Raw genomic sequence first — 25,619 nt, forward strand, 5'->3', positions numbered from 1 at the left:
TTATATTCATACAAATATTTACACATGCTAAGTTTGCTGAAAATAAACGCAGTTGAAAGTGAGAGGACGTTTCTTTTTTTGCTAAGTTTATATATGGCAGGTAGTCAAGGAAGTGGTGGAGTCCAGGTGAGTCTGATGATGCGCAGGCGTGCGTAACGATGGTGCCAGGTGTGTGCCATATTGAGCAGCCTGGTGACCATAAGCCGGAGAGGGAGCACACGTGACAGTATTCTCTCCCCGACGCGCGGCTCTAGCCGCAGGACGCTGACCAAAATGACGATCCCGGGGAACAGGAACGGACCGGTCAGCTCTGCAGAGGCGCAGGAAACCCGTCAATCCGGCTGAGACGCAGGAGTATGGCGACCTAGAGCGCCGGAGAGAGAGCATAACTGACGGTACCCCCTCCCTGGGAAAGTTTGGATCCAGCCGCAGGAACGATCCCAGGGATCAGGAGCGGACCGGTCACTCCCGCTGATGCGCGGGAACCTGTCGCCAGCTGGGACGCGGGAACCTGACAGACCGGCTGAGGCAGGGGAGCCTGGCAATCCGGTTGAGGCATGAGAGCCTGACGAGGCAGTGGAAGCAGGGGAGCCCGTCATTCCCACCTAGCCAAAAATACAAAAAAACACTCCCTGATACTTCCCTTAGGTGAGGCGCCATTCTGTAACGATGTGCGCTGAGAGTCGGGAAGCAAGTTCAGGGAGTGAGTGTTTAATAAAATAAACGGAACATACAAAACAAGAACCTCGAACAATACACAGACAAGAAACAGAAACAATGACGCCTGGGTAAGGAACCGAAGGGAGTGACATATATAGGGCAGGTAATGAAGGAAGTGATGGAGTTCAGTCTGACAATGCGCAGGTGCGCATAACGATGGTGACAGGTGTTCGCCATAATGAGCAGCCTGGTGACCTAGAGGCCGGAGAGGGAGCACACGTGACAACAGGGATGTAACCAAACTAAACCTCTAAAGTTGAAAACCTCTAAATAATACACGGGACGAGACCCGTAATAACAAGTGCACAATAACACGTAGCAGGAAAGCCGATACAACAGAGCACATGTACTCACAAGACTAACGGGCATGGGACAATAATCGACAAGGACAACGGGGAACAGAGGACACATACACATACTAATCAGGGGGAATGGGAACCAGGTATGCATAATGAGACAATCAATCCACAGATGAGAAAGGAATTCGGTTGACCGTTTCATCTGTGGATTAATTGTCAGAGTAGAGGACCTTGTGCATTTCAGGTAAAATAACAACTCAACGTTTATATCCCAGGACAAATTAGCTAGCAACAGCAAGCTAGCTAAATTGCCATAATTGTTTAATGCTTTTCGAACTGTCCCCAAATTAATATAGTTGGTTCAGAGTTTGTTTTGATATTTCAACCTGCGTGTCCTGATTGCTTCTGGTGTGGGTGAACAAAATCAACGTGCTCGCAATGTTAGACATCAAATCTGGAAATTTGCCATGGTTCTCTTTACATGTGTGGTCAACTAATGCTGACCACACCGCTTGTGTCGCGTGCGCGACGGTTGAAAATAACATACATACATGTTATTCAATCATTGCACCCTCACTGCTCGCGCACCTCAGCGAGCGTCTGTGTGTGCTAAAATAGAAATAGGTTCTATTTGCCTCTCCCATCTCCTTGTTGGTTTTTAGGAGGATATACCCACGTGCCATCTCCTCACCGTAAAGTTGGTTGCCAACCGCTATATAAAGTCCAAAGAATTAAAAAAGAAGCCTGAGGAAGGAGGAGAGATGATGAGAAAGGAATTCGGTTTACCATTTTGTCATCTCTCCTCCTACCTCAGGCTTCTTTTTTTTCCTTCTTTGGACTTTATATGGTTGGCAACCAACTTTACGGTGCATTACTACAACCGACTGGAGTGTGGACATCAGTTCATCTTTGAGAGGCAGGACTTGCAGCGCGTTGAGCGTCACAACTCTAAACCAACTTGTCGCAATGTCATCGCTGTCGCAATGATTGAATAACATGTATGTGTACATTTATTTTGCAATGCTCTCGCATGCCACAGGAGCGGTGTAGTCAGCATGTAAGGCTTGAGTGTGTTGCTCAGGAAAAATTGCCTCTCAGAGCAATGGTGAATTGTCAATGAGTTCAGATGCTACAGTTTGGCTTGTGTGCGTGTGTGTATGGGCGGGCACGTGCGTCCATGCGTCTCACCTGGCCACCTTGGTACCATTTCTCAGAACCTGCATGTCCACATTACAGCTCCCATTGGCATGAGCTATGACGTTGATCTCACTGAACTCAGCCTGCAAGGCAGAAAAACAGACAGGTACATCTGAAGACCTGAACGTAGACACTACAACAATAGAGTCATAGATGCATATTCAGTTTCTAGGTAGAGAAGTCTGAGACAGCTGCCAAAAGTAAATCGACGCAGTTTGCCTAATGAGGCTTACCTGTTCAACTTTGATGTCATAATCTCCATGCACTTTCTTCCCTCTGAAGAGTTTGGCCCTAGGCAATAGAGAAATTAATTGATTATCCTTTTGATGACATTATGAGAAAACACTGTGACTCATTGTTATTGTGTTTCTCTGTGGATGCCTTCCATCAATTTACAATCACGTACGGTTCCAGTCAATATTGAATAAGATACACTTCATTGACTTTAATATGCATCAATATACATTTTATGGCGCGAACACATGCATCTTAATGATTTAATTACACACCACACCATTACCCAAACATTCTGTCTTTGTGGCACATATCCCCTCAGATAAACGCGACTTAGAGAACTGTTGATAGTGATAAAGTCAAGGTGATGATATATTCACTCCAGGGCCATACTAGCGAACATTTGAAAAACTACGTTTAGACTTTTTCTTAGTCTCAAAATGTGCATCAGCCAATAGAAATCATTGACGTAGTTGCATGTGATAAAGCGCTACAAGTTAGCTGTTCCCAATACATAACCTGGCACATTTAGCCCTATGCTTACCTGAGCTTGTGGCAGTGATTATTTCCTGTAACAAATTCTGAATCAGCCTATCAAAAACATACATTTTATATCCACCAACCAATGTAATTTCTTAAAATACTGTAGGTCAATTTGACCACCAGAGGGATATTTTAAACCTCCTAATTCAAGTTTTAATTGTGTTACACATGGAACAAATAGTAGAGTGCCAATATTGCATTATGCATCCTTGACTAGGCTACTAGTTACTAATGCCAGACAAAATTCCAAAAGGAAAAATCGCACATTTTGGAAGATAAAGGTCTATACAATATTTAAGTTGATATTTTTTTCCCGTTAAAGCACATGGATGGGTGTGAAACGGATTAGCAAAAATTTTGGATTTTGTATCAATTATGCCATTGTTTGGTGGATAAAAAGTATAAGATCTCTGATAAACTGATGCAAAATTTGTTACAGGAAATAATCACCACCACCTGCTCATTTTAGCATAGGGCTTAACGTACCAGATCATATAATGGGAACAGCTTTCACGTGCAACTACGTCACAGATTTTAATTGGCTGATGCAAATGTTTCTAATGTTCGCAAGTATGGCCCCACCCTGATCATTTTTGTTTATTGTTCCGATATATATCCCTGTTATATGACATTTTAGTAGGCTACCCTGTTGCAGCAATTGCTGCCATCGGGTGGATCTTTACTGCCCTCTGTGAACAAGATACAATTTACAATTGCTGAAATGATCTGGGTCAATAGCTATGGTTTTTGTCCAAGATAAAAGCCTTTGTGGGGACTAAAGTATTTTTTTGTCTACTGAGAGTCAGTTTAGCATCGAGCTACGTCTGTACAGACACTGCCACTCATTCCCTGTCGATAGACAGGCTGGGCACTATAGAACCCACACACACTGCAGTTGTTGAATATGCCCACGGACAAAGAGGGGAGAAAAAAAATCTTAACCTTCCTCGGAAATGGTGCTGTACAGTTCAATGGCCAAAGTAATCAAAAGGTGCTGCATACATATATTTACAGCGGGGCCATACAAGGTTTCAATTTCTATTGAAATTCCACATAAATAGCAGTGATCGCTGAAGTCTACTAGCAGAAGAAAAATACAATCTGAGCAATTATCATACATATAAAGATGTTTTATTGTCACATACACCAGATAGGTGCAGTGAAATGTGTTGTTTTACAGGGTCAGCCAAAGTAGTACAGCACCCCAGGAGCAAATAAGGGTTAAGTACAGTACCTTGATCATGCATGTTTCACCTGGTTGGCCTGAATACTCGCACCAGCAACCTTTCGGTTACTGGCACCAACGCTCTAGGCTACCTGCCACCCTCTGCTTGTTTATTTCACGTTGGTATTGTATGTCAAACACACCCTAATGAGGAACAGCTGAATAATTCATGGCTGATCTCATTTGAGTCTGGGATTTATCTGTGGCTGTGGAGGAAAACAAGCATCTGAATATGAATCACGCTAGCACAGTCACAGTAGAATGAAAACCTGTAGATACACTGTGTTATGATAAATGGCCTCTGAATGGATATACGCAGGGCTGCCAAAGACATGACTCACAGACAGAATCACAGTGACAATGCATTAAATTGTAGGGGTTGATTTAAGGCAGGGCTGCCAAACCCTCTTCCTAGAGATCTACTGTCCAGGGGCGTTTCTGGGAGGGGGTGCAGGGGGGGCCGTGCCCCTGTGACAACAATTTTGGACCCCCTTGTGGCCCCCCTAAATGTGGAGTATGAAATCATTTTGACATAACAAATTTTTGCTATCGTTCTTTTTTTAACATCCGTTATTAGACAGTGGCAACGATGATGATTATGAACATGTTTTTATGCCTAATTAGTAGAATCATGTGTGTTAAATTAGGGTTGCACTGAAAACCCACAGGACGGTAGATCTCCAGGAAGAATGTTTGGCAGCCCTGGTTTAAGGGATGGATCAGTATCACAACCGTCTCCCTGATTCAGTTCCTACTTCAACTTATATTTCTTCTGGAGGATGTACTGAATATATTTGTAGAACAGAGGTGGTTCAGAACCAAACACACGAGTAACCTTCCCTGAGACCTGAATACTTGCATTAGCTCCCCGAGCTAATGCCTTGGCTTTGCTCAGCGAGTTAACAGTCGTGTAGCTCCCTGAAGGCCCAGGTTGAAACTCCAGATGGTTACATTACGTAGGTCTATGCATTGAGGCAGAGATGATTAAACCTTCAATCAACTGCTTGATCTTTGCTTTTTTGCTCTGCACCCTGACCATTGCATATGCTAATAACATCTTCCTGCATTGAATGAAGTAGCCTACATGCCACTTGTCCAGGACCATATGGTGTCATCATCAATAATAACTGACCGTCTATAACAGAATTCAGGTGCCAGACATTTCAAAGCGATCCATGTAGAATTGCTGGTAAATTACCCATGCACGGAACAACAGATGCTGTGTAATGTAGATGGAGACATTTTTACGTTATTTATAAATCAGCACGGTTCTCAAAGTGATGAGCCCAATTTGAGATCTAGATAGAGGTGGCTGGTATTGTGATGAAGGTTGAGGTTTGTCTTCTAAGAGCGGGCAGTCTAATATAGCTACTGATGAGTAAGAGCCACTCCAGTTAGATGACTACTGCTCAAATGATGCATCATTACTGTGAGAGCTTTTATCTAGCAAAGGCTAGCTTTTTCAAACAGAAATTTGCTTTCTGTAGCACTAATTCCAAAATGTTTGGGACACTGTAAAGTCCATGGAGAATAAGAGCACCTCCTCCCAGCTGCCCACTGCAGTGGGGATAGGAAACACTGTCACCACCGATAAATTTACAATAATCGACAATTTCAATAAGCATTTTCCCACGGCTGGCCATGCTTTCCACCTGGCTACCCCTACCCCGGCCAACATCTCAGCAGTCATGGGTGCACCTCAGCCATGCTCAAAGTCCTAAACGATATCATAGCCGCCATCGATAAAAGACAGTACTGTGCAGCAGTCTTCATCGACCTGGACAAGGCTTTCGACTCTGTCAATCACCACGTTCTCATCGGCAGACTCAATTGCCTTGGCTTCTCAAATGACTGCCTCGCCTGGTTCACCAACTACTTCTCAGATAGAGTTCAGTGTGTCAAATCGGAGGGCCTGTTGTCCAGACCTCTGGCAGTCTCTACGGGGGTGCCACAGGGTTCAATTCTCGGGCAGACTATTTTCTCTGAATATATCAATGAGGTCGCTCTCATTGATATATACAGATTTTCGCCTCTATGGCCTATTTATTGCCTACCTCCCTACTCTTCTACATTTGCACACACTGTACATAGACCTTTCTATTTTTATTTTATTTTGTGTTATTGACTGTAGTTTTGCTTACGTGTAACTCTGTGTTGTTGTTTTTGTCACACTGCTTTGCTTTATATTGGCCAGATCGCAGTTGTGAATGAGAACTTGTTCTCAACTGGCCTACCTGGTTAAATAAAGGTGAAATAATTTTTATTTATTTTTTAAATCGAGGCCATCCATTATAATCCTATGAAGGTATAATTACAATCAACACTTCAAATATTAAGGGCCATATTATGTGAAGAAACATTTGTAAGGAAAGACCCAATGGTGCATATCAATGTCCTGTAATTATAGCTCTCGTATTCAAATGATCTATACCCAAGTCTAAGATAGAAATGGGAGCAAAAAGAAAGAGATTGAGTGAGTGAACGAGTCAGTGTTTGGGTCAATCAAATTGTATACATGAAAATATGTTCCAAATATATTCCACATTTCAGATGTTCTAAAATGGCCTCTAAAAATGGATGTTTGTGTGAGAGTAAGATGATTCAGAGATGATCTTGACAGGTTGCGGTACGATGGGAGCAAGTATTAACTGAATACTAATGTTTCATCAACATTCGCTTCCATCCATTGTGAAAACAAGGCCAAATAAAGAAATAGTCAAACTCTTTTAGTTTGTTTGATCAGTGATTTACAATTAACCGTTGATTGGTTGATTTAGATGTCAAACAAAGAGAAACTAAATTATGATCATGTCTTCATCTTCCTCCAACAATATCCTAGTCAGTATGTGTCTCCACTGCGACACTGAAGTGATTGAGTGATGGCTCTCTGCCTCGCTACACTCTTAGAAAAAGGGTTAAAAACAGTTCTTCAGATGTTCCCATGGGAGAACCCTTTTTGGTTTGTTAGGTTCTAATTTTCAGAGTTAAAACTTGACGGACACTATGAAAGCTTAACCAAGTTTATTCTTCCCAGAGGATCAATACAGCTGCATTAGACAAAAACCTTTTCACACAAGCACTGACATTTAACCCTTCCTCCTAGGCTGTCCCTTCCTACACATCTGTACAAACAGTGTATTTTTACTGCTAGGCAGGACAAGAAGTGATACGGGCCATAAACTTGTATTTCTCCCTTAACATGACCTGCCCTTGACCCCCTTCATCACTACTCCATGGCTCTCCCCCCTTATCAATCCCTGCCGGGGCACCAGTTAGTTGAGGTAATTGAGGTAATATGTACATGTAGGTAGAGTTACTAAAGTGACTATGCATAGATAATAACAGAGAGTAGCAGCAGTGTAAAATGGGGGCCGGGGGGCTGGGGGGCAAAGCAAATAGTCTGGGTAGCCATTTGATTAGATGTTCAGAGGTCTTACGGCTTGGGGGTAGAAGCTGTTTAGAAGCCTCTTGGATCTAGACTTGGCGCTCCGGTACTGCTTGCCGTGTGGTAGCGGAGAGAACAGTCTATGACTAGAGTGGCTGGAGTCTTTGACCATTTTTAGGGCCTTCCTCTGACACCACCTGGTATAGAGGTCCTGGATGGCAGGAAACTTGACCCCAGTGATGTACTGGGCCGTACGCACTACCCTCTGTAGTGCCTTGCGGTCGGAGGCTGAGCAGTTGCCATATCAGGCAGTGATGCAACCAGTCAGGATGCTCTCGATGGTGCAGCTGTAGAAACTTTTGAGGATCTGAGGACCAATGCCAAATCTTTTCAGTCTCCTGAGGGGAATATGTTTTGTCGTGCCATCTTTACGATTGTCTTGGTGTGCTTGGACCATGTTAGTTTGTTGGTGTTGTGGACACCAAGGAACTTGAAGCTCTCAACCTACTCCACTACAGCCCCGTTGATGAGAATGCGGGAGTGCTCGGCCCTCCTTTTCCTGTCGTCCACAGTCATCTCCATTGTCTTGATCACGTTGAGGGAGAGGTTGTTGTCCTGGCACCACACGGCCAGGTCTCTGACCACTTCCCTATAGCCTGTCTCGTTGTTGTCGGTGATCAGACACTGTTGTGTCATCGGCAAACTTAATGATGGTGTTGGAGTCATGCCTGGCCTGCAGTCATGAGTGAACAGGGAGTACAGGAAGGGACTGAGCATGCAACCCTGAGGGGCCCCCGTGTTGAGGATCAGCATGGCGGATGTGTTGTTACCTACCCTTACCACCTGGGGCGGCCCGTCAGGATGTCCAGGATCCAGATGCAGAGGGAGGTGTTTAGTCCCAGGGTCCTTAGCTTAGTGATGAGCTTTGAGGGCACTAAGTCAAATCAAATTTTATTGGTCACAAACACATGGTTAGCATATGTTAATGCAAGTGTAGCGAAATGCTTGTGCTTCTGGTTCCAACAGTGCAGTAATATCTAACAAGTAATCTAACAATTTCACAACAACTACCTTATACATACAAGTGTAAAGGGATGAATAAGAACATGTACATACAAATATATGGATGAGCGATGGCCGTGCGGCATAAGCAAGATGCAGTAGATGGAATAGAGTACAGTATATAAACTCAGCAAAACAATAAATGTCCTCTCACTGTCAACTGCGTTTATTTTCAGCAAACTTAACATGTGTAAATATTTGTATGAACATAACAAGATTCAACAACTGAGACATAAACTGAACAAGTTCCACAGACGTGACTAACAGAAATGGAATAATGTGTCCCTGAACAAAGTGGGGGGGGTCAAAATCAAAAGTAACAGTCAGTATCTGGTGTGGCCACCAGCTGCATTAAGTACTGCAGTGCATCTCCTCCTCATGGACTGCACCAGATTTGCCAGTTCTTGCCGTGAGATGTTACCCCACTCTTTCAACAAGACGCCTGCAAGTTCCCGGACATTTCTGGGGGAAATGGCCTAGCCCTCACCCTCCGATCCAACAGGACCCAGACGTGCTCAATGGGACTGAGATCTGGGCTCTTTGCTGGCCATGGCAAAACACTGACTTTCCCGCAGGAAATCACGCACAGAACGAGCAGTATGGCTGGTGGCATTGTCATGCTGGAGGGTCATGTCAGGATGAGCCTGCAGGAAGGGTACCACATGAGGGAGGAGGACGTCTTCCCTGTAGTGCACAGCGTTGAGATTGCCTGCAATGACAACAAGCACAGTCCGATGATGCTGTGACACACCGCCCCAGACCATGACGGACCCTCCACCTCCAAATCGATCCCGCTCCAGAGTACAGGCCTCGGTGTAACGCTCATTCCTTCGACGATAAACGCGAATCCGACCATCACCCCTGGTGAGGCAAAACTGCAACTTGTCAGTAAAGAGCATTTTTTTGCCAGTCCAGTCTGGTCCAGCGACGGTGGGTTTGTGCCCATAGGCGACGTTGTTGCCGGTGATGTCTGGTGAGGACCTGCTTTACAACAGGCCTACAAGCCCTCATTCCAGCCCCTCTCAGCTTATTGTGGACAGTCTGAGCACTGATGGATGGATTGTGCATCCTGGTGTAACTCGGGCAGTTGTTGTTGCCATCCTGTACCTGTTCCGCAGGTGTGATGTTCGTATGTACCGATTTTGTGCAGGTGTTGTTACACATTGTCTGCCACTGCGAGGACAATTAGCTGTCCGTCCTGTCTCCCTGTAGCGCTGTCTTAGGCATCTCACAGTACGGACATTGCAATTTATTGCCCTGGCCACATCTGCAGTCCTCACGCCTCCTTGCAGCATGCCTAAGGCACGTTCACGCAAATGAGCAGGACACTGGGCATCTTTCTTTTGGTGTTATTCAGAGTCAATAGAAAGGCCACTTTGGTGTCCTAAGTTTTCATAACTGTGACCTTAATTGCCTACCGTCTGTAAGCTGTTAGTGTCTTAATGACCGTTCTACAAGTTTATGTTCATTAACTGTTATGGTTAATTGAACAAGCATGGGAAACAGTGTTTAAACCCTTTACAATGAAGATCTGTGAAGTTATTTGGATTTTTACGAATTATCTTTGAAAGAGGGTCCTGAAAAAGTTTCTTTTTTTGCTGAGTTTACATGAGATAAGTAATGTAGGGTATGTAATCATTATATAAAGTGGCATTGTTTAAAGTGACTAGTGATACATTTATTAACTCCAATTATTAATTATTAAAGTGGCTAGAGATTTCAGTCAGTATGTTGGCAGCAGCCACTCAATGTTAGTGATGGCTGTTTAACAGTCTGATGGACTTGAGCTAGAAGCTGCTTTTTTGTCTCTCAGTCCCAGCTTTGATGCACCTGCACTGACCTCACGTTCTGGATGATAGCGGGGTGAACAGGCAGTGGCTCGGGTTGTCGCTGTCCTACCTTCCTGTGACATCGGGTGATGTAGGTGTCCTGGACGGCAGGTAGTTTTCCCCCGGTGATGCATTGTGCAGACTGCACTACCCTCTGGAGAGCCTTACGGTTGTGGGCAGAGCAGTTGCCGTACCAGGTAGTGATACATCCCGACAGGGTGCTCTTAATTGTGAATCTGTAAAAGTTTGTGAGGGTTTTCAGTGACAAGCTAAATTTCTTCAGCCTTTTGAGGTTGAAGAGGCGCCTTTTTCACCACGCTGTCTGTGTTGGTGGACCATTTCAGTTTGTCCATGATGTGTACGCCAGGGAACTTAAAACTTTCCACCTTCTCCACTGCTGTACTCTAGTTAAAATTACTAATACTATTACTATTACACCAAGATACCTATTGCTTTTCATTTTACGCTGTCTTCTTATTTTGAAAACTGTCAACCACTTAAGGGGGTGTGTCTTGTGAGAGCAATGATGTGCTATACCTCACAAGGTAAACAAAGACAGATGGAACAAGGTCAGAGGTTTGCTTTTCCCCTTTCTCCCCGCAGTAGGAATTACAGAACACTTAGAAAAGGTGCTAAGACCGCACTCAACAAGCTGTATACTGTCATAAGCAAACAGGAAAACCAGAGGTGTCTCTCCTAGTGGCCGGGGACTTTAATGCAGGGAAATTTAAATCCGTTTTACCAAATTTGTGCAACCAGAGGGGAAAAAAAAAATCTAGATCACCTTTACACCACACACAAAGACGCGTAAAAAGCTCCCCCTCGCCCTCCATTTGGCAAATGACCGCCCATAACCGCAGGGCTCTCCAGAGGGTGGTGAGGTCTGCACAATGCATCACTGGGGGAAAACTACCTGCTCTCCAGGACACCTACACCACCCGATGTCACAGGAAAGCCAAAAAGATCAACAAGGACAACCACCCGAGCCACAGCCTGTTCACCCCGCTACCATCCAGAAGGCGAGGTCAGTACAGGTGCATCAAAGCTGGGACCAAGAAACTGAAAAATAGCTTTTAACATAGTGAGGCTGCTGCCTACATACAGACTTGAAATCATTGGCCACTTTAATAAATGGATGAGTAGTCACTTTAATAATACCACTTTAATAATGTTTACATATCTTGCATTACTCATCTCATATGTATATACTGTATTTTATACCATCTATTGCATCTTGCCTGTGCCACTCAGTCATTGCTCATCTATATATTTCCATGTATATATTCTTATTCCATTCCTATACTTAGATTTGTGTGTATTAGGTAGTTGTTGTGGAATTGTTAGATTACATGTTAGATATTGCTGTACTATCGGAACTAGAAGCATAAGCATTTTGCTTCACTCGCAATAACATCTGCTAACCATGTGTATGTGACCAATAACATTTGATTTGATTTGAACTACAGATCTAGGATTAGATGAATCTATCCCCAAAGGTTAACCATTACGGGCATACCACCCTGCATCCCATTGCTAGCTTGTTTCTGAAGCTAAGCAGGGTTGGTCAGGGTTGATCCTGGTCAGTCCCTGGATGGGAGACCAGATGCTGCTGGATGTGGTGTTGGAGGGCCAGTAGGAGGCACTCTTTCCTCTTGTCTAAAAAAATATCCCAATGCCCCAGGGCAATGATAGGGGACATTGCCCTGTGTAGGGTGCGGTCTTTCAGATGGGACTGCTACAAGACCATGGTGCTTGCCTATGGAGCTGTGAGGGGAACGGCACCTCCGTACCTTCAGGCTCTGATCAGTCCCTACACCCAAAGAAGGGCACTGCGTTCATCCACCTCTGGCCTGCTCGCCTCCCTACCTCTGCGGAAGCACAGTTCCCGCTCAGCCCAGTCAAGCTCCCTCATGACGCTAGGACAGCGGAGTCAATCACCACCTTCCGGAGACACCTGAAACCTCACCTCTTTAAGGAATACCTGGGATAGGATAAAGTAATCCTTCTAACCCCCCCCCCAAAAAAAATATGTAGATGTACTACTTTAAAGTGGTTGTTCCACTGGATATCATAAGGTGAATGCACCAATTTGTAAGTCGCTCTGGATAAGAGCGTCTGCTAAATGACGTAAATGTAATGTAAATGGGACTAAAAGATCCCATGGCACTTATCGTAAGAGTAGGGGTGTTAACCCTGGTGTCCTGGTTAAATTCCCAATCTGGCCCATACCATCATGGTTACCTAATCATCCCCAGCTTCCAATTGGCTCATTCATCCCCCCTCCTCTTCCCTGTAACTATTCCCCAGGTTGTTGCTGTAAATGAAAATGTGTTCTCAGTCAACTTACCTGGTTAAATAAATAAAAAGGGAGATAAGTTATCTGATCCTGTATCAGAGGTTGGGGGAAGCTTCTGGTCCTGATTGACATGCTAACCTCCTATATCTGGGTTTATTTACCACGTTAGTATCTCAAGAGGCCTCTGTAGCATGCCGTATTTGTGACACTTCCAGTATAGTGGTGATAGGTGATCTGGCTTACATGCTTCATTCCTGCAATGCACAAGGTCAATACAGAACCACTAGTGAGTATGCATTTGAAAGCCTGTCAGTTGAGGGGAAATTGACGTGCCACTTCAAGCAGGTAGCAAGCAAAGAACAGCTAGTGAATATAAGTGCTGCTTTGTTTCTAATATTTCCTTCTGAGGCAGGATGATATTGTACTGAGCAGCCATTCTGTGAGTGAGTGCTGTCCCAGTTCTGTTTAACAAAGGAAGACTGTTCCCACACTTTGTCTTGGTTCTTGGCTATAGTTTATCTATAGACAGTTCAACTCCAGTTCAACAACCTCTGACATCACAGTGTTGTCTATATACACAGTTGTTCATGCACTCTTAGAGAAAAGGTGCTATCTAGAATCTTAAAGGGTCCTTTGGCTGTCCCCATAGGAGAACCCTTTGAAGAATCAATTTTGGTTGCAGGTAGAACCCTTTTGGTTCCATTCTAGTATGGTGAAGAAAGGCAGATACACCTGTATATGGGAGGTTAGCATGTCAATCAGGACTAGAAGCTTCCCCCAACCTCTGATACAGTATCAGATAATGTGTTATCCCACTAATGTGTTAACCCTTGAGGATAGATGAATCTGATCCTAGATCTGCAGGTGCTATCTAGAACCTTAAAGGGTTCTTCGGCTGTCCCCATAGAATAACCCTTTGAAGAACCCTTTTTTGTTGCAGGTAGAATCATTTTAGTTCCATATAGAACCCTTTATGTTGAAGAAAAGGGCGGCAGAGGGGATGGCTGCTGTTTACGGGCTCCTAAACAATTGTGCTATTTTCTGTGTTGTTTCGCATTGTTTGTAACTTATTTTGTACATAATGTTGATGCTACCATGACCAAAAATAGTTTCTGGATATCAGAACAGCAATTACTCACCTCAAACTGGACAAAGATTTTTTCTTTAATGAATCTGGCACGAAGGATATAATGTTGCTCCTGGACAAGGCCCAAACCCCCATCATTCACATATAGAAAAGAAGGAGATACAGGGGTCGCAGATCAAGATGCCTTGTGAGAATTTGTTGGCAAGTGGGTAACCCGCCTCTACCATCCGTTCTATTGGCCAACGTGTAATCACTGGAGAATAAACTGGAAAAACTCTGTTCGAGATTATCCTACCAACTGGACATTAAAAACTGTAATCGTGGCTGAACGACGACACGGATAATATACAGTTGGCTGGGTTTTCCGTGCATCGGCAGGACAGAACAGCTACGGGGTGGGGATGTGTGTCTATTTTACAATAACATCAATGTATATTATGTATAATATTAAAGGTAGTCTTGCGGTATTGCTCGCCTGAGGTAGAGTACCTCACGATAAGCTGTAGATCACACTATAAACGGAGAAAGTTTTCATCTATACTTTTGGAGCTGTCTATTTACCACCACAAACCGATGCTGGCTCTAAGACCGCACTCAACGAGCCCTAAGCAAACAAGAAAATGCTCATCCAGAAGCGGCACTCCTAGTGGCCGGGGACTTTAATGCAGGGAAACAAATTTGTTTTACCTAATTTCTACAAGGATGTGAAATGTGCAACCAGATGAAAAAAAAGCTCTAGACCACCTTTACTCCACATACATAGACGCATACAAAGCTCTCCCTCGCCCTCCATTTGGCAAATCTGACCATAATTCAATACTCCTGATTCCTGCTTACCAGCAAAAACTAAAGCAGGAAGTACTCGCTCAATACAGAAGTGGTCAGATGACGCAGATGCTACGCTACAGGACTGTTTTGCTAGCATAGACTGGAATATGTTCCGGGATTCATCCAATGGCATTGAGGAGTATACCACCTCAGCCACCGGCTTCATCAATAAGTGCATCAACGACGTCATCCCCACAGTGACCATAAATACATATCCCACCCAGATGACATAGATTACAGGCAACATCCTCACCGAGCTAAATGCTAGAGCTGCCACTTTCAAGGAGCGGGACACTAATCCGCACACTTATAAGAAATCCCACTATACCGTCAGACGAACCATCAAACAGACAAAGCTTCAATACAGGACTAAGACTGAATCTTACTACACCGGCTCTGGAGCTCATCGGATGTGGCAGGGCTTCCAAACTATGACGGACTACAAAGGGAAACCCAGCCGCGAGCTGCCCAGCATACCAGAGATCATACCAGACAGGCCAAATGCCTTTTATGCTCGCTTCGAGGCAAGCAACACTGAAGCATGCATGAGAGCACCAGCTGTTCCGGAAGACTGTGTGATCACGCTCTATGTAGCCGATGTGAGCAAGACCTTAAAACAGGTCAAATTCACAAGTCCGCGGGGCCAGACGGATTACCAGGACGTATACTCAGAGTATGCGGTGACTAACTGGCAAGTGTCTTCACTGACATTTTTAACGTCTCCCTGACCGAGTCTGTTAGACCTACATGTTTCAAGCAGACCACCATAGTCCCTGTGTCCAAGAAAGCGAAGGTAACCTGCCTAAATGGCTACCGCCCCGTTGCACTCATGTCAGTAGCCATGAAGTACTTTGAAAGGGTGGTCATGATTCACATCAACACCATCATCCCGGAAACCCTAGATCCACTCCAACTTGCATACCACCTCAACAGATCCACAGATGAGGCAATCTCAATCACACTCCGCACTGCTCTTTCCCACCTGGACAAAAGGAACACCTATGTGAGAATGCTGTTCCTTCACTATAGCTCAGTGTTCAACAACATAGTGCCCACAAGGCTCATCACTAAGCTAAGGACCCTGGGACCAAGTCTAGATCCAAAAGGATCGTTCACAGGTTTCACCCCCAAGCCATAAGACTGCTGAACAATTAATCAAATGGCCACCTGGACTATTTGCATTGACCCCCCCCCCCCCCCCCCCCTTTTACGCTGCTGCTACTCACTGTTTATTATCTATCACTTTAAGGGTTGTGCTATTTTTGACTTTAGTTTTTTTAGTAAATATTTTCTGAACTCTATTTTCTTAAAACCTGTTGGGGCTAGGGGGCAGTATTTGCACGGCCGGATAAAAAACGTTTCTAAAACTGTTTGAATGGTGTCTGTGAGTATAACAGAACTCATATGGCAGGCCAAAACCTGAGAAGATTCCATACAGGAAGTGCCCTGTCTGACAATTTGTTGTCCTTTTGTTGCATCTCTATCGAAAATACAGCATCTGTGCTGTAACGTGACATTTTCTAAGGCTTCCATTGGCTCTCAGAAGCTGCCAGAAAGTGGAATGGGGTGTCTGCTGTCTCTGGGCAAAGAACAGCAGCAGAGTTTGTGAATGGTCAGCCTGGGGAGAGTGAAACTGAGATGCGCATTCACAAGACTACTCCATTTATTTATTTCAGCCTTTGAATGAATACAACATTGCCCGGTTGGAATATTATCGCTATTTTATGAGAAAAATTGCATAAAAATTGATTTTAAACAGCGTTTGACATGCTTCTAATTACGGTAATGGAATATTTTGAATTTTTTTGTCACGAAATGCGCTCGCGCGTGACCCTTCAGATAGTGACCTGAACGCACGAACAAAACGGAGCTATTTGAATATAACTATGGATTATTTGGAACCAAAACAACATTTGTTTTTGAAGTAGAAGTCCTGGGAGTGCATTCTGACGAAGAACAGCAAAGGTAATCCAATATTTCTAATAGTAATTCTGAGTTTAGTGAGCCCCAAACTTGGTGGGTGTCAAAATAGCTAGCCATGATGGCCGAGCTATGTGCTCAGAATATTGCAAAATGTGCTTTCGCCGAAAAGCTATTTTAAAATCTGACACCGCGATTGCATAAAGGAGTTCTGTATCTATAATTCTTAAAATAATTCTTATGTATTTTGTCAACGTTTATCATGAGTAATTTAGTAAATTCACCGGAAGTTTTTGGTGGGAATGCTAGTTCTGAACATCACATGCTAATGTAAAAAGCTGGTTTTTGATATAAATATGAACTTGATTGAACAAACATGCATGTATTGTATAACATAATGTCCTAGGAGTGTCATCTGATGAAGATCATCAAAGGTTAGTGCTGCATTTAGCTGTGGTTTTGGTTTTTGTGACATATATGCTTGCTTTGAAAATGGCTGTGTGATTATTTTTGGCAGGGTACTCTCCTGACATAATCTAATGTTTTGCTTTCGCTGTAAAGCCTTTTTGAAATCGGACAATGTGGTTAGATTAACGAGAGTCTTGTCTTTAAAATGGTGTAAAATAGTCATATGTTTGAGAAATTGAAGTTATAGCATTTTTGAGGTATTTGTATTTCGCGCCACGCGATTCCACTGGCTGTTGACTAGGGTGGGACGCTTGCTATAATGGCATTGTTGGTTATGGGCTTGTAAGTAGGCATTTCACTGGAAGGTCTACCTACACCTGTTGTATTCAGGCTGATGTTGAACCCTTTGATGTTGAACCCCTTCTCCAGAGGGTTTGACATGTAACCCGAAAGAGTTCTACCTGGAACCCAAAAGGGTAATCCTATGGGGACAGCTGAAGAACCCTTTTGGAACCCTTTTTTCTAAGAGTGTGGAGTCATGCTAAATGTATAGGATGCAGATGCAGATCATGTATTTTGACAAGGGAAATAACACTTCATAGTGTTATTTGCATTGTATATGGAAAGAGGAGTTTGATATCATAAAGATTTGTACTTTGCACAGTAAATGTATAGGCTAATGTATAGGCTAATGGCATTAGAGGGTGGCAGTGTCAAACGGTTGATTAGATATACAGTCCTGGGGTCAGTCTTCAAGCCATGATCACTGCTAAGAGGACAGTGTAATCTACAGTACCTACTTTATTTTTACTATTTTCGACATTGTAGAATAATAGTGAAGACATCAAAACTATCAAATAACACATATGGATTCATGTAGTAACCAAAAAAGTGTTAATTATATATTTTTTTGCCTTGGTCAAGGCAAAGGTTGGTTACTTTGAAAAATCTAAAATATATGTTGATTTGTTTAACACTTTTTGGTCGCTACATGATTCCATATGTGCAATTTCATAGTTTTGATGTCTTCACTACTATTATACAATGTAGAAAATAGTAAAAATAAAGAAAAACCCTTGAAGGAGTAAGTGTGACCAAGTTTTGACTGGTACTGTATGTGGTGGACAATGGGAACAGCAGTGGGAGAGGGTCATGTCAGAACTGACACCATGTCCTCTCATACACCTGCAGAAGTCAGGACGTATTCACAAAAAGCTAGCATATCACCATCACTACGCCACTTAAAGAAAAATATCATTTTTACAATGAACTGACACAGTGAAATATTTGACCCATTCTGGGAGCAATTGCTTCTAATTGCGTTTTCATTACATTAGTTAAAAATATAATCACAATAGCGGTGGGATGATTTGTCATAATCACTGTCACTGAGGCAAGCTTTGGTCATTATACTAGTATGATATTTATTCTCCAGGTTAATCATGCTTTCAGAACATTCCTATAGCACTGTTTTCATCTCTGTCTAGCGCTCCTTGGCAACCGCTAATTCAAATAGTTGAGTAGGAGAGAAGGGGAGAAAATGTTTCTTAAATGCCTGTAGTGATATTGCCAAGTTACAGGGACTGTCAGCGACGACATTCACAACCATAATAATAAAGACACAATAGGTGTAAATTGTGAGAAAAACATTGTGCATTGGTATCATTCAAAATTCAGAATGGTTTCTGTTTACCAGTGCTCATGGCCTAGTCTTTTTGTCTGTCAGTTGGTAGTGAGACTGGAGTATTCCTGTCTGATTCCATTTCAGTGTCTGTGCTAAATGCAGGAGACACAGGATACACAAAAGTTATAGCCTGATACTGTGTATTGTCTGAAGTGGATATCTACCTAATCATTGTATGGGTTAAATACTGTTATTGTTGAAACAGAATATCTGGTATTTCAGTATCCCAGACTATTAGATAATTACGTGATTATGCATTCATCACATCATGTCTGCAATTAGGCCTATCCTTCTCAAGGTGACAGCGGGAACGTTTATGAACAATGAATCACCACCACAGACATTCTAATAAGGATTTGTTATTGGGCACTGAAAGAAAAGCTAATTTCTACACTCATCTGAGTAAAGGCCTATTGTCATAAACAACTAATCCTTATGAAATACAACCACAACCTAAAAGGCCAATGATTAACGATGGCCAGTGATTCAATGATAAAATCAATTGCCTAGTTAAATAAAGGTTAAATAAAAATGATAAAATCAATAGGGCAATCAGACAGAGGCAAAACTCCCATATCTCTCCTACTCCTCACACTCCCGACTCCCCTTCTGTTTGACTGATTGTTGTTTGAAAAAGAAAACAACAGATGCCAAACTACAAAGGCTGAAAAAGAAATTGGAGGAGCAGTACAGAAAAATCGACACACGAGTCAAAAGGCTAGTAAGAAGAGACAAAAGGGTCTACCTGGAGGAGCTGGCAAGTACAGCTGAAAAAGCAGCAGCAAGCAACCAGCAACGAATAGTATACAAATTCATTAACCTAATCTGTGGCACCTCCAGAAGTTTGATACATAAACAATGGGAAAGCTTCAGGTTCTGATAACCTAGAGCTAAAATCGGTCTTGGCTGCAAACATCCTTCTTCCACTCTTCACTGATATCTGGATGAAGGGAAAGATACCTTCAGATAGGAGAAAAGGAGTCATCATACAGGTACCTAAGAAGGTCACACTACCTGACTGCAACAACTGGAAGGGCATTGCACACTTCACAGTTCCCAGGAAGATCTTTTGTAAGATTATCGTACAACGAATGTCTTCAGCTGTAGACAAAGCGCAAAAGGAAACTAACAAGTGGGTGTTAGGGGATGAAGGAGCTGTACAGACCATATCTTCGGGCTCGGGAGCACCATTGAGCAATGTAGTGAGTAGCAACGGCAGCTCTACATCAACTTTATTTGCTTCTAGAAGGCTTTCGACAGCATCCACCACGAAAGCCTATGGAAGAACTTACGAATTTATGGAATCCCCACCCATGTTGTTAACATCATAATACAGTTCTACAGCAACTGTGGGAACAAACAACACAAGCTTTGCTGTGAAGTCTGGAGTTGATCAAGGTTGTGTTATGTCAGCCTTACTCTTCAACCTGGCAATAGATTAGGTCATGCGGCGAACAACATAAGATCAGGCATCTATGGACCTTGTATTCTACTCTAGAAGACCTTGACTTCACTGATAACCTGGTTCTTGTATCAAACATTGGACTGGACATGTTCTGAGAAAGAGTTCAGAGACTCGATCCCAAGAATAGCTGTTCATTGGAATACAGAGGGTAGACATAAGAGGTGGAGACAGAGCTCCAACAACATCAGCAGAGATGGGACATGGTGGAGAAGATGGTCAGAGACAGACAGAAATGGAGAGCCTTTGTTGCTGCCCTATTCGGAAGCAGGCGTGACGTGGATGAGTGATTGAGTCAGTGTTGGTCACCAATCCCAAAGAGTGTAAAATGAGAGAGGGCCTCAGAACTGACTCATATTGTAGACACATTAAATATATATGTGGTGCTTGGCCTGAGGCAGGCTTTGAGACTGAGCGGCAGGTCTTTCTAGTGGCTAAGTGGTTGAAACATTAAACAGGGAGGCTTCAATACTGAGCTGCACAGATCTTTCAGCTGATGGCTATGGGTTTTTGGAAAAGGTTTAGGAGCCAGAAATTACTGAGGTTTTCTCTAATAGAAAATAGCTGTTTTGTATTGATGTGGCCTGCTGGTTTCAACACTGACACACACTTTTGCTTTTAATGTTGTTTTAAAGGTTATGCAATTTACTCAGATGTCTTCAATGTTTCCACAACCGTTGACCTTTTGATAGACTTTTGATGTTTCGCATTATATGGTATTATTCAATGATTGCCAATACATTGACGTATACTATAAGAAAACAGTGATTTTATTTCCTCTTAGGCCGTCTGACTGTCTGCTTTTATGTGGAGGCAAAAGACATGGCATCCTTTCAAATGACATGAGTATGATCCTTTTAGTATTGATCTGGGTTCCGATTACCTAAATGGGCTAAATCACTTGTGATGCAACGTGACTTGAATTTAAATATCGAGCATTACTTAGACCTAGGCTACAGCCTATCTGCAGTGCAAGCATAGTGGTCATTTTTGTTAAAAGGAGCTTGCACTGATTTAACATATACACCAATATAATAAATGCATCTGCAATATGCCAAATTCCAATAAATGTAATGTGTCCACTCTGCCCATGTTATTGTAGTAGCATCCATTTTGCATGGTGAGATGAATCATGCACGTACACAGGACTCAACCTTGAATAGCCACTATCCATCAAGCAGCATGTCATCCAAACACAGATATGTCCCTCAGGCTACAGTTGGCATCTGCATAGCCTACTGTGTATACACTATATACAGTCCATTCGGAAAGTATTTAGACCCCTTGACTTTATCCACATTTTGTTACGTTACACATTTTGTTGCCTTATCATGAAATTGATTAAATCATTTTTTTCCCTCATCAATCTACAAACAATACCCCATAATGACAAAGCAAAAATAGGTTTTTGCTACAAGCTTGGCACACCTGCATTTGAGAAGTTTCTCCCATTCTTCTCTGCAGATCCTCTCAAACTCTGTCTGGTTGGATGGGTAGCGTCGCTGCACAGCTATTTTCCGGTCTCTCAAGAAGATGTTCAATCGGGTTCAAGTCCGGGCTCTGGCTGGGTCCCTAAAGGACATTCAGAGACTTGTCCCGAAGCCACTCCTGCGTTTTCTTGGCTGTGTACTCAGGGTTGTTGTCCTGTTGGAAGGCGAACCTTCACCCCAGTCTGAGGTCCTGAGTGCTCTGGACCAGGATTTCTCTGTACTTTGCTCCGTTCATCTTTCCCTTGATCCTGACTAGTCTCCCAGTACCTGCTGCTGAAAAACATCCCCACAGCATGATGCTACCACCACCATGCTTCACCGTAGGGATGGTGCCAGGTTTCCATTCAGGCCGAAGAGTTCAATCTTGGTAATATCAGACCAGAGAATCTTGTTTCTCATGGCTGTATACAAAAGTATGTGGACACCCTTTCAAATGAGTGGATTTGTCTATTTCTGCCACACCCGTTGCTGACAGTTGTATAAAATTGAGCTCACAGCCATGCAATCTCCATAGACAAAGATTGGCAGTAGAATGGCCTTACTGAAGAGCTCAGTGACTTTCAACGTGGCACCGTCATAGGATGGCACCTTTCCAACAAGTCAGTTTGTCAAACTACAAGTGCTGTTATTGTGAAGTGGAAACATCTAGGAGCAACAACGGCTCAGCCGCGAAGTAGTAGGCCACACAAGCTCACAGAATGGGACCACCGAGTGCTGAAGTGCGTAGCATGTAAACATTGTCTGTCCTCAGTTGCAACACAAACTACCAAGTTCCAAACTGCCTCCGGAAGCAACATCAGCACAAGAACTGTTCGTCGGGAGCTTAATGAAATGGGTTTCTACGGCTGAGCAGCCGTACACAAGCCTATGATCACCAATGCCAAGAGTCGGCTGGAGTGGTGTAAAACTCGCCACCATTGGACTCTGGAGCAGTGGAAACGTATTCTCTGGAGTGATAAATCACGCTTCACCATCTGACAGTCCGACGGACGAATCTGGGTTTGGCGGATGCCAGGAGAAGGGAACCTGCCTCAATGCCTAGTGCCAACTGTAAAGTTTGGTGGAGGAGGAATAATGGTCTGGGGCTCTTATTCATGGTTCGGGATAGGCCCCTTAGTTCCAGTGAAGGGAAATCTTAACACTACAGCAGACAATGACATTCTAGATGATTCTGTGCTTCCAACTTTGTGACAACAGTTTGGGGAAGGCCGTTTCCTGTTTCAGCATGACAATGCTCCTGTGCACAAAGTGAGACCCATGATTTGTCGAGATTGGTGTAGAAGAACTTGACTGGTCTGCACAAAGCCCTGACCTTAACCCCATCGAACACCTTTGGGATGAATTGGAACGTCGACTGCGAGCCAGGCCTAATCGCCCAACATCAGTGCCCGACCTCACTAATGCTCTTGTGGCTGAATGGAAGCAAGTCCCCGCAGCAATGTTCCAACATCTAGTGGAAAGCCTTCACAGAAGAGGGGAGGCTGTTATAACAGCAAAGGGGGACCAACTCCATACTAATGCCCATGATTTTGGAATGAGATGTTTGACGAGCAGGTGTCCACATACTTTTGGTCATGTAGCGTAGCTACATACAGTATGTCTGAGGAGAATCAGCTGAGGACCCAAGTAACAAGAGCAAAGTCAAGGTCTGCATGCTCTTGCAGCGACCAGCAGAAAGGTGTTTCTTTGACTGTTTGTTTGTTATTTTGTATTTGCTCAGTTTTAGATCACTGTTTTAAATAACCGAATGCAATGATAAAAAAAAAGCACAGTGTTGAACTCATCTCCTAATTTCTTTCAGGAACATGGAGTTAGCTGTCTTTTTTTTTTATTGTGGACACCGTTTTACCTGGCACAAAGTCATCAATATCTTTCAACACCAATCCAGTAGAGCAGGGAGTTTCTTCTCCAATGGAATAATCTCCCAAATGCCATTCTTCCCTCAGATTTAATCTACCCAAACCTTGATGCATTTTATCCTTTTATTTATTTAACCTTTATTTAACTATGCAAGTCAGTTAAGAACAAAACTGATGAACTGCATGCCCATGTTCGTTTCAACATGAATTCAGAGATGCCTGTATTCTGTCTCTCACGGAGACATACTGTAGCTTAAGGATACGGATTTGGACTCGGAGCTGGTGATTGACAGGTTTACATCCACTCGAAACTCCCTTTGATGAATGCAGTGTCTTTAGATGAAACAAACCCAGAAAAAGCCCCGGACCTGACAACATACTGTAGGTATCCGCCTGCTCACCTCCTGTGCAGAGGAGTTAGGCCCTATCTTTAATTAAATCTTTAAGTTATCACTCAGCCAACAGTCTACTGTGATTCCAGTCACCAAGAACAACCACCCAAAGGTTCTTAACGACTCTGAGTTCAGATTCACAAAACCTTCTTAAGTAGAAATTTCTTCCTACTATTTTTTCCTTAACTATAGATTTAAGAAGAAAGTTAAGCAAAGTTGCTATTCCTTAAAAAGGTTATTGGAAATGTTTTTACGCTATTTCTTATGCTTCTCCTTGAGCAAAAAGTTAAGAATAAATTAGATTCTTTAAAATAAAGTTATTGGAAATGTTCTTAATTCCAAGATAGCTAAACCCTTGACTTAAACTGGAATTTGTATTCAAAACAAAGGTTGTAAAAGTATGCTAGACATTTATAGAATAAATCATATTCTGTGACAAACGGGGAATTAGTTATTGATTTATACAGCTTTAAATTGCATTTTTAAGATTTTATGTATTTCCATCAAATCAAAACGGGATTTTTTTTTAAACATTGTAAAAGTACGCTAGACATTTATAGAATAAACCATATCTATTTTTATGTTTCTGTGACAATCAATGAGCTAGTTATTGAATTTTACAATTTTAAATGGCTTTTAGTGAATGTCTGTTAAAAGTCTGATGAATGTCTGAGGAATGTCCAAATGTGTGAATATAAAACCAACTTTAGCTTGGTGTTAAACATTAGCTAGCGTTACTCATGCACTAGTCAATATGTCTTGCTTTGCAATGTAGCTGGCTAACAATACAGCCCTTACCTTATGCATTGATTCAGTACGCTTCCTCTTGTTCTTCTTGTCATTAGTTAAAATTTGCGCTGACTGATTAACACAGTGTCAAGTTACTTTTCAATGTATTCCCGAAAACCTGAAGTCGCCATCCAAGTACAAAGTAGCCAGGGGGTGTGGGTGCACCCAGGTGGAACACCGCCAACATCATTGCTTGCTTGCATGACCTTTGCACAGTCAAAAGAAAACGCCATGCTTGCTAACTTGGTTAGCTATGTGACTGTCAGCTCTTTTTGTTATAACCAAGTAAGACAAAAAATAAATGTTCAATCAGTACTGAATAAATAAACGTTCAATCAGTACTGAGTGAATAAACAACAACAAAAACGTCCCATCATGACCAGACTGTCCATTTAAATTGGGTCAAGAGAATGCATTCACGAGAGGGTTCATAGTGTAAGCGTTAATGTCACTGCCATGGAATCTGATGGGCTTCCACTAGTTACCACAGCCACAAAGTAAAATGGTCTATATCGTAAAAATATGTCTTAATTTAAGGTTAGGGTTGGGCACAAGGTTAGCAGTGTGGTTACCATTAGGGTTGAGGTTAGGGTTAGGTTTCAAATCAGATTTTAAGAAGCGAAATGGTATAAATAGACGGGATGTATGACTTTGTGGCAGTGGTAACTAGTGACGACCAATACGAAGGTCCTGGGTTCGCTTCTCGGATGAGACATTTTAGCATTCTCTTTCGTGTATAGTTTTGACACCTCCTCCCAGTCCCAACACACACACACCAGCCCGCATACGCACGCACGATGTGTGCTTATTTTCAATTATTAGGTTGCTCTTAAAATAGCATTGTTGAGTGGCAATGGACTGGGGCTGTGGGGTGTGTACTACTGTGTGCGTTTGCTAATAGTGTGTGATT

General features: G+C 42.9%; 1 protein-coding gene across 2 annotated transcripts in view; it reads right to left on the reverse strand.

Moving 5' to 3' along the window:
* Positions 1–25,619, reverse strand: part of LOC115166143 (synapsin-2) — a 39,799-nt gene that overhangs the window by 11,361 nt on the left and 2,819 nt on the right. Inside the window, exons 1-3 of one of the 2 annotated variants that reach the window (XM_029719879.1) lie at positions 24,719–24,806; positions 2,450–2,507; positions 2,208–2,299 (exon numbers count right to left, since the gene is read on the reverse strand). In XM_029719879.1, coding sequence (XP_029575739.1) covers positions 2,208–2,299; positions 2,450–2,507; positions 24,719–24,762 — 194 coding nt within the window. In that variant the 5' untranslated portion in view covers positions 24,763–24,806. Of the gene's footprint in view, positions 1–2,207; positions 2,300–2,449; positions 2,508–24,718; positions 24,807–25,619 lie in introns of those variants that run through there. The other variant, XM_029719877.1, reaches the window with a different exon arrangement.

The sequence above is a fragment of the Salmo trutta genome, chromosome 28 (genome assembly GCF_901001165.1).
Source record: "Salmo trutta chromosome 28, fSalTru1.1, whole genome shotgun sequence".
Classification (NCBI taxonomy): Eukaryota; Metazoa; Chordata; class Actinopteri; order Salmoniformes; family Salmonidae; genus Salmo; species Salmo trutta.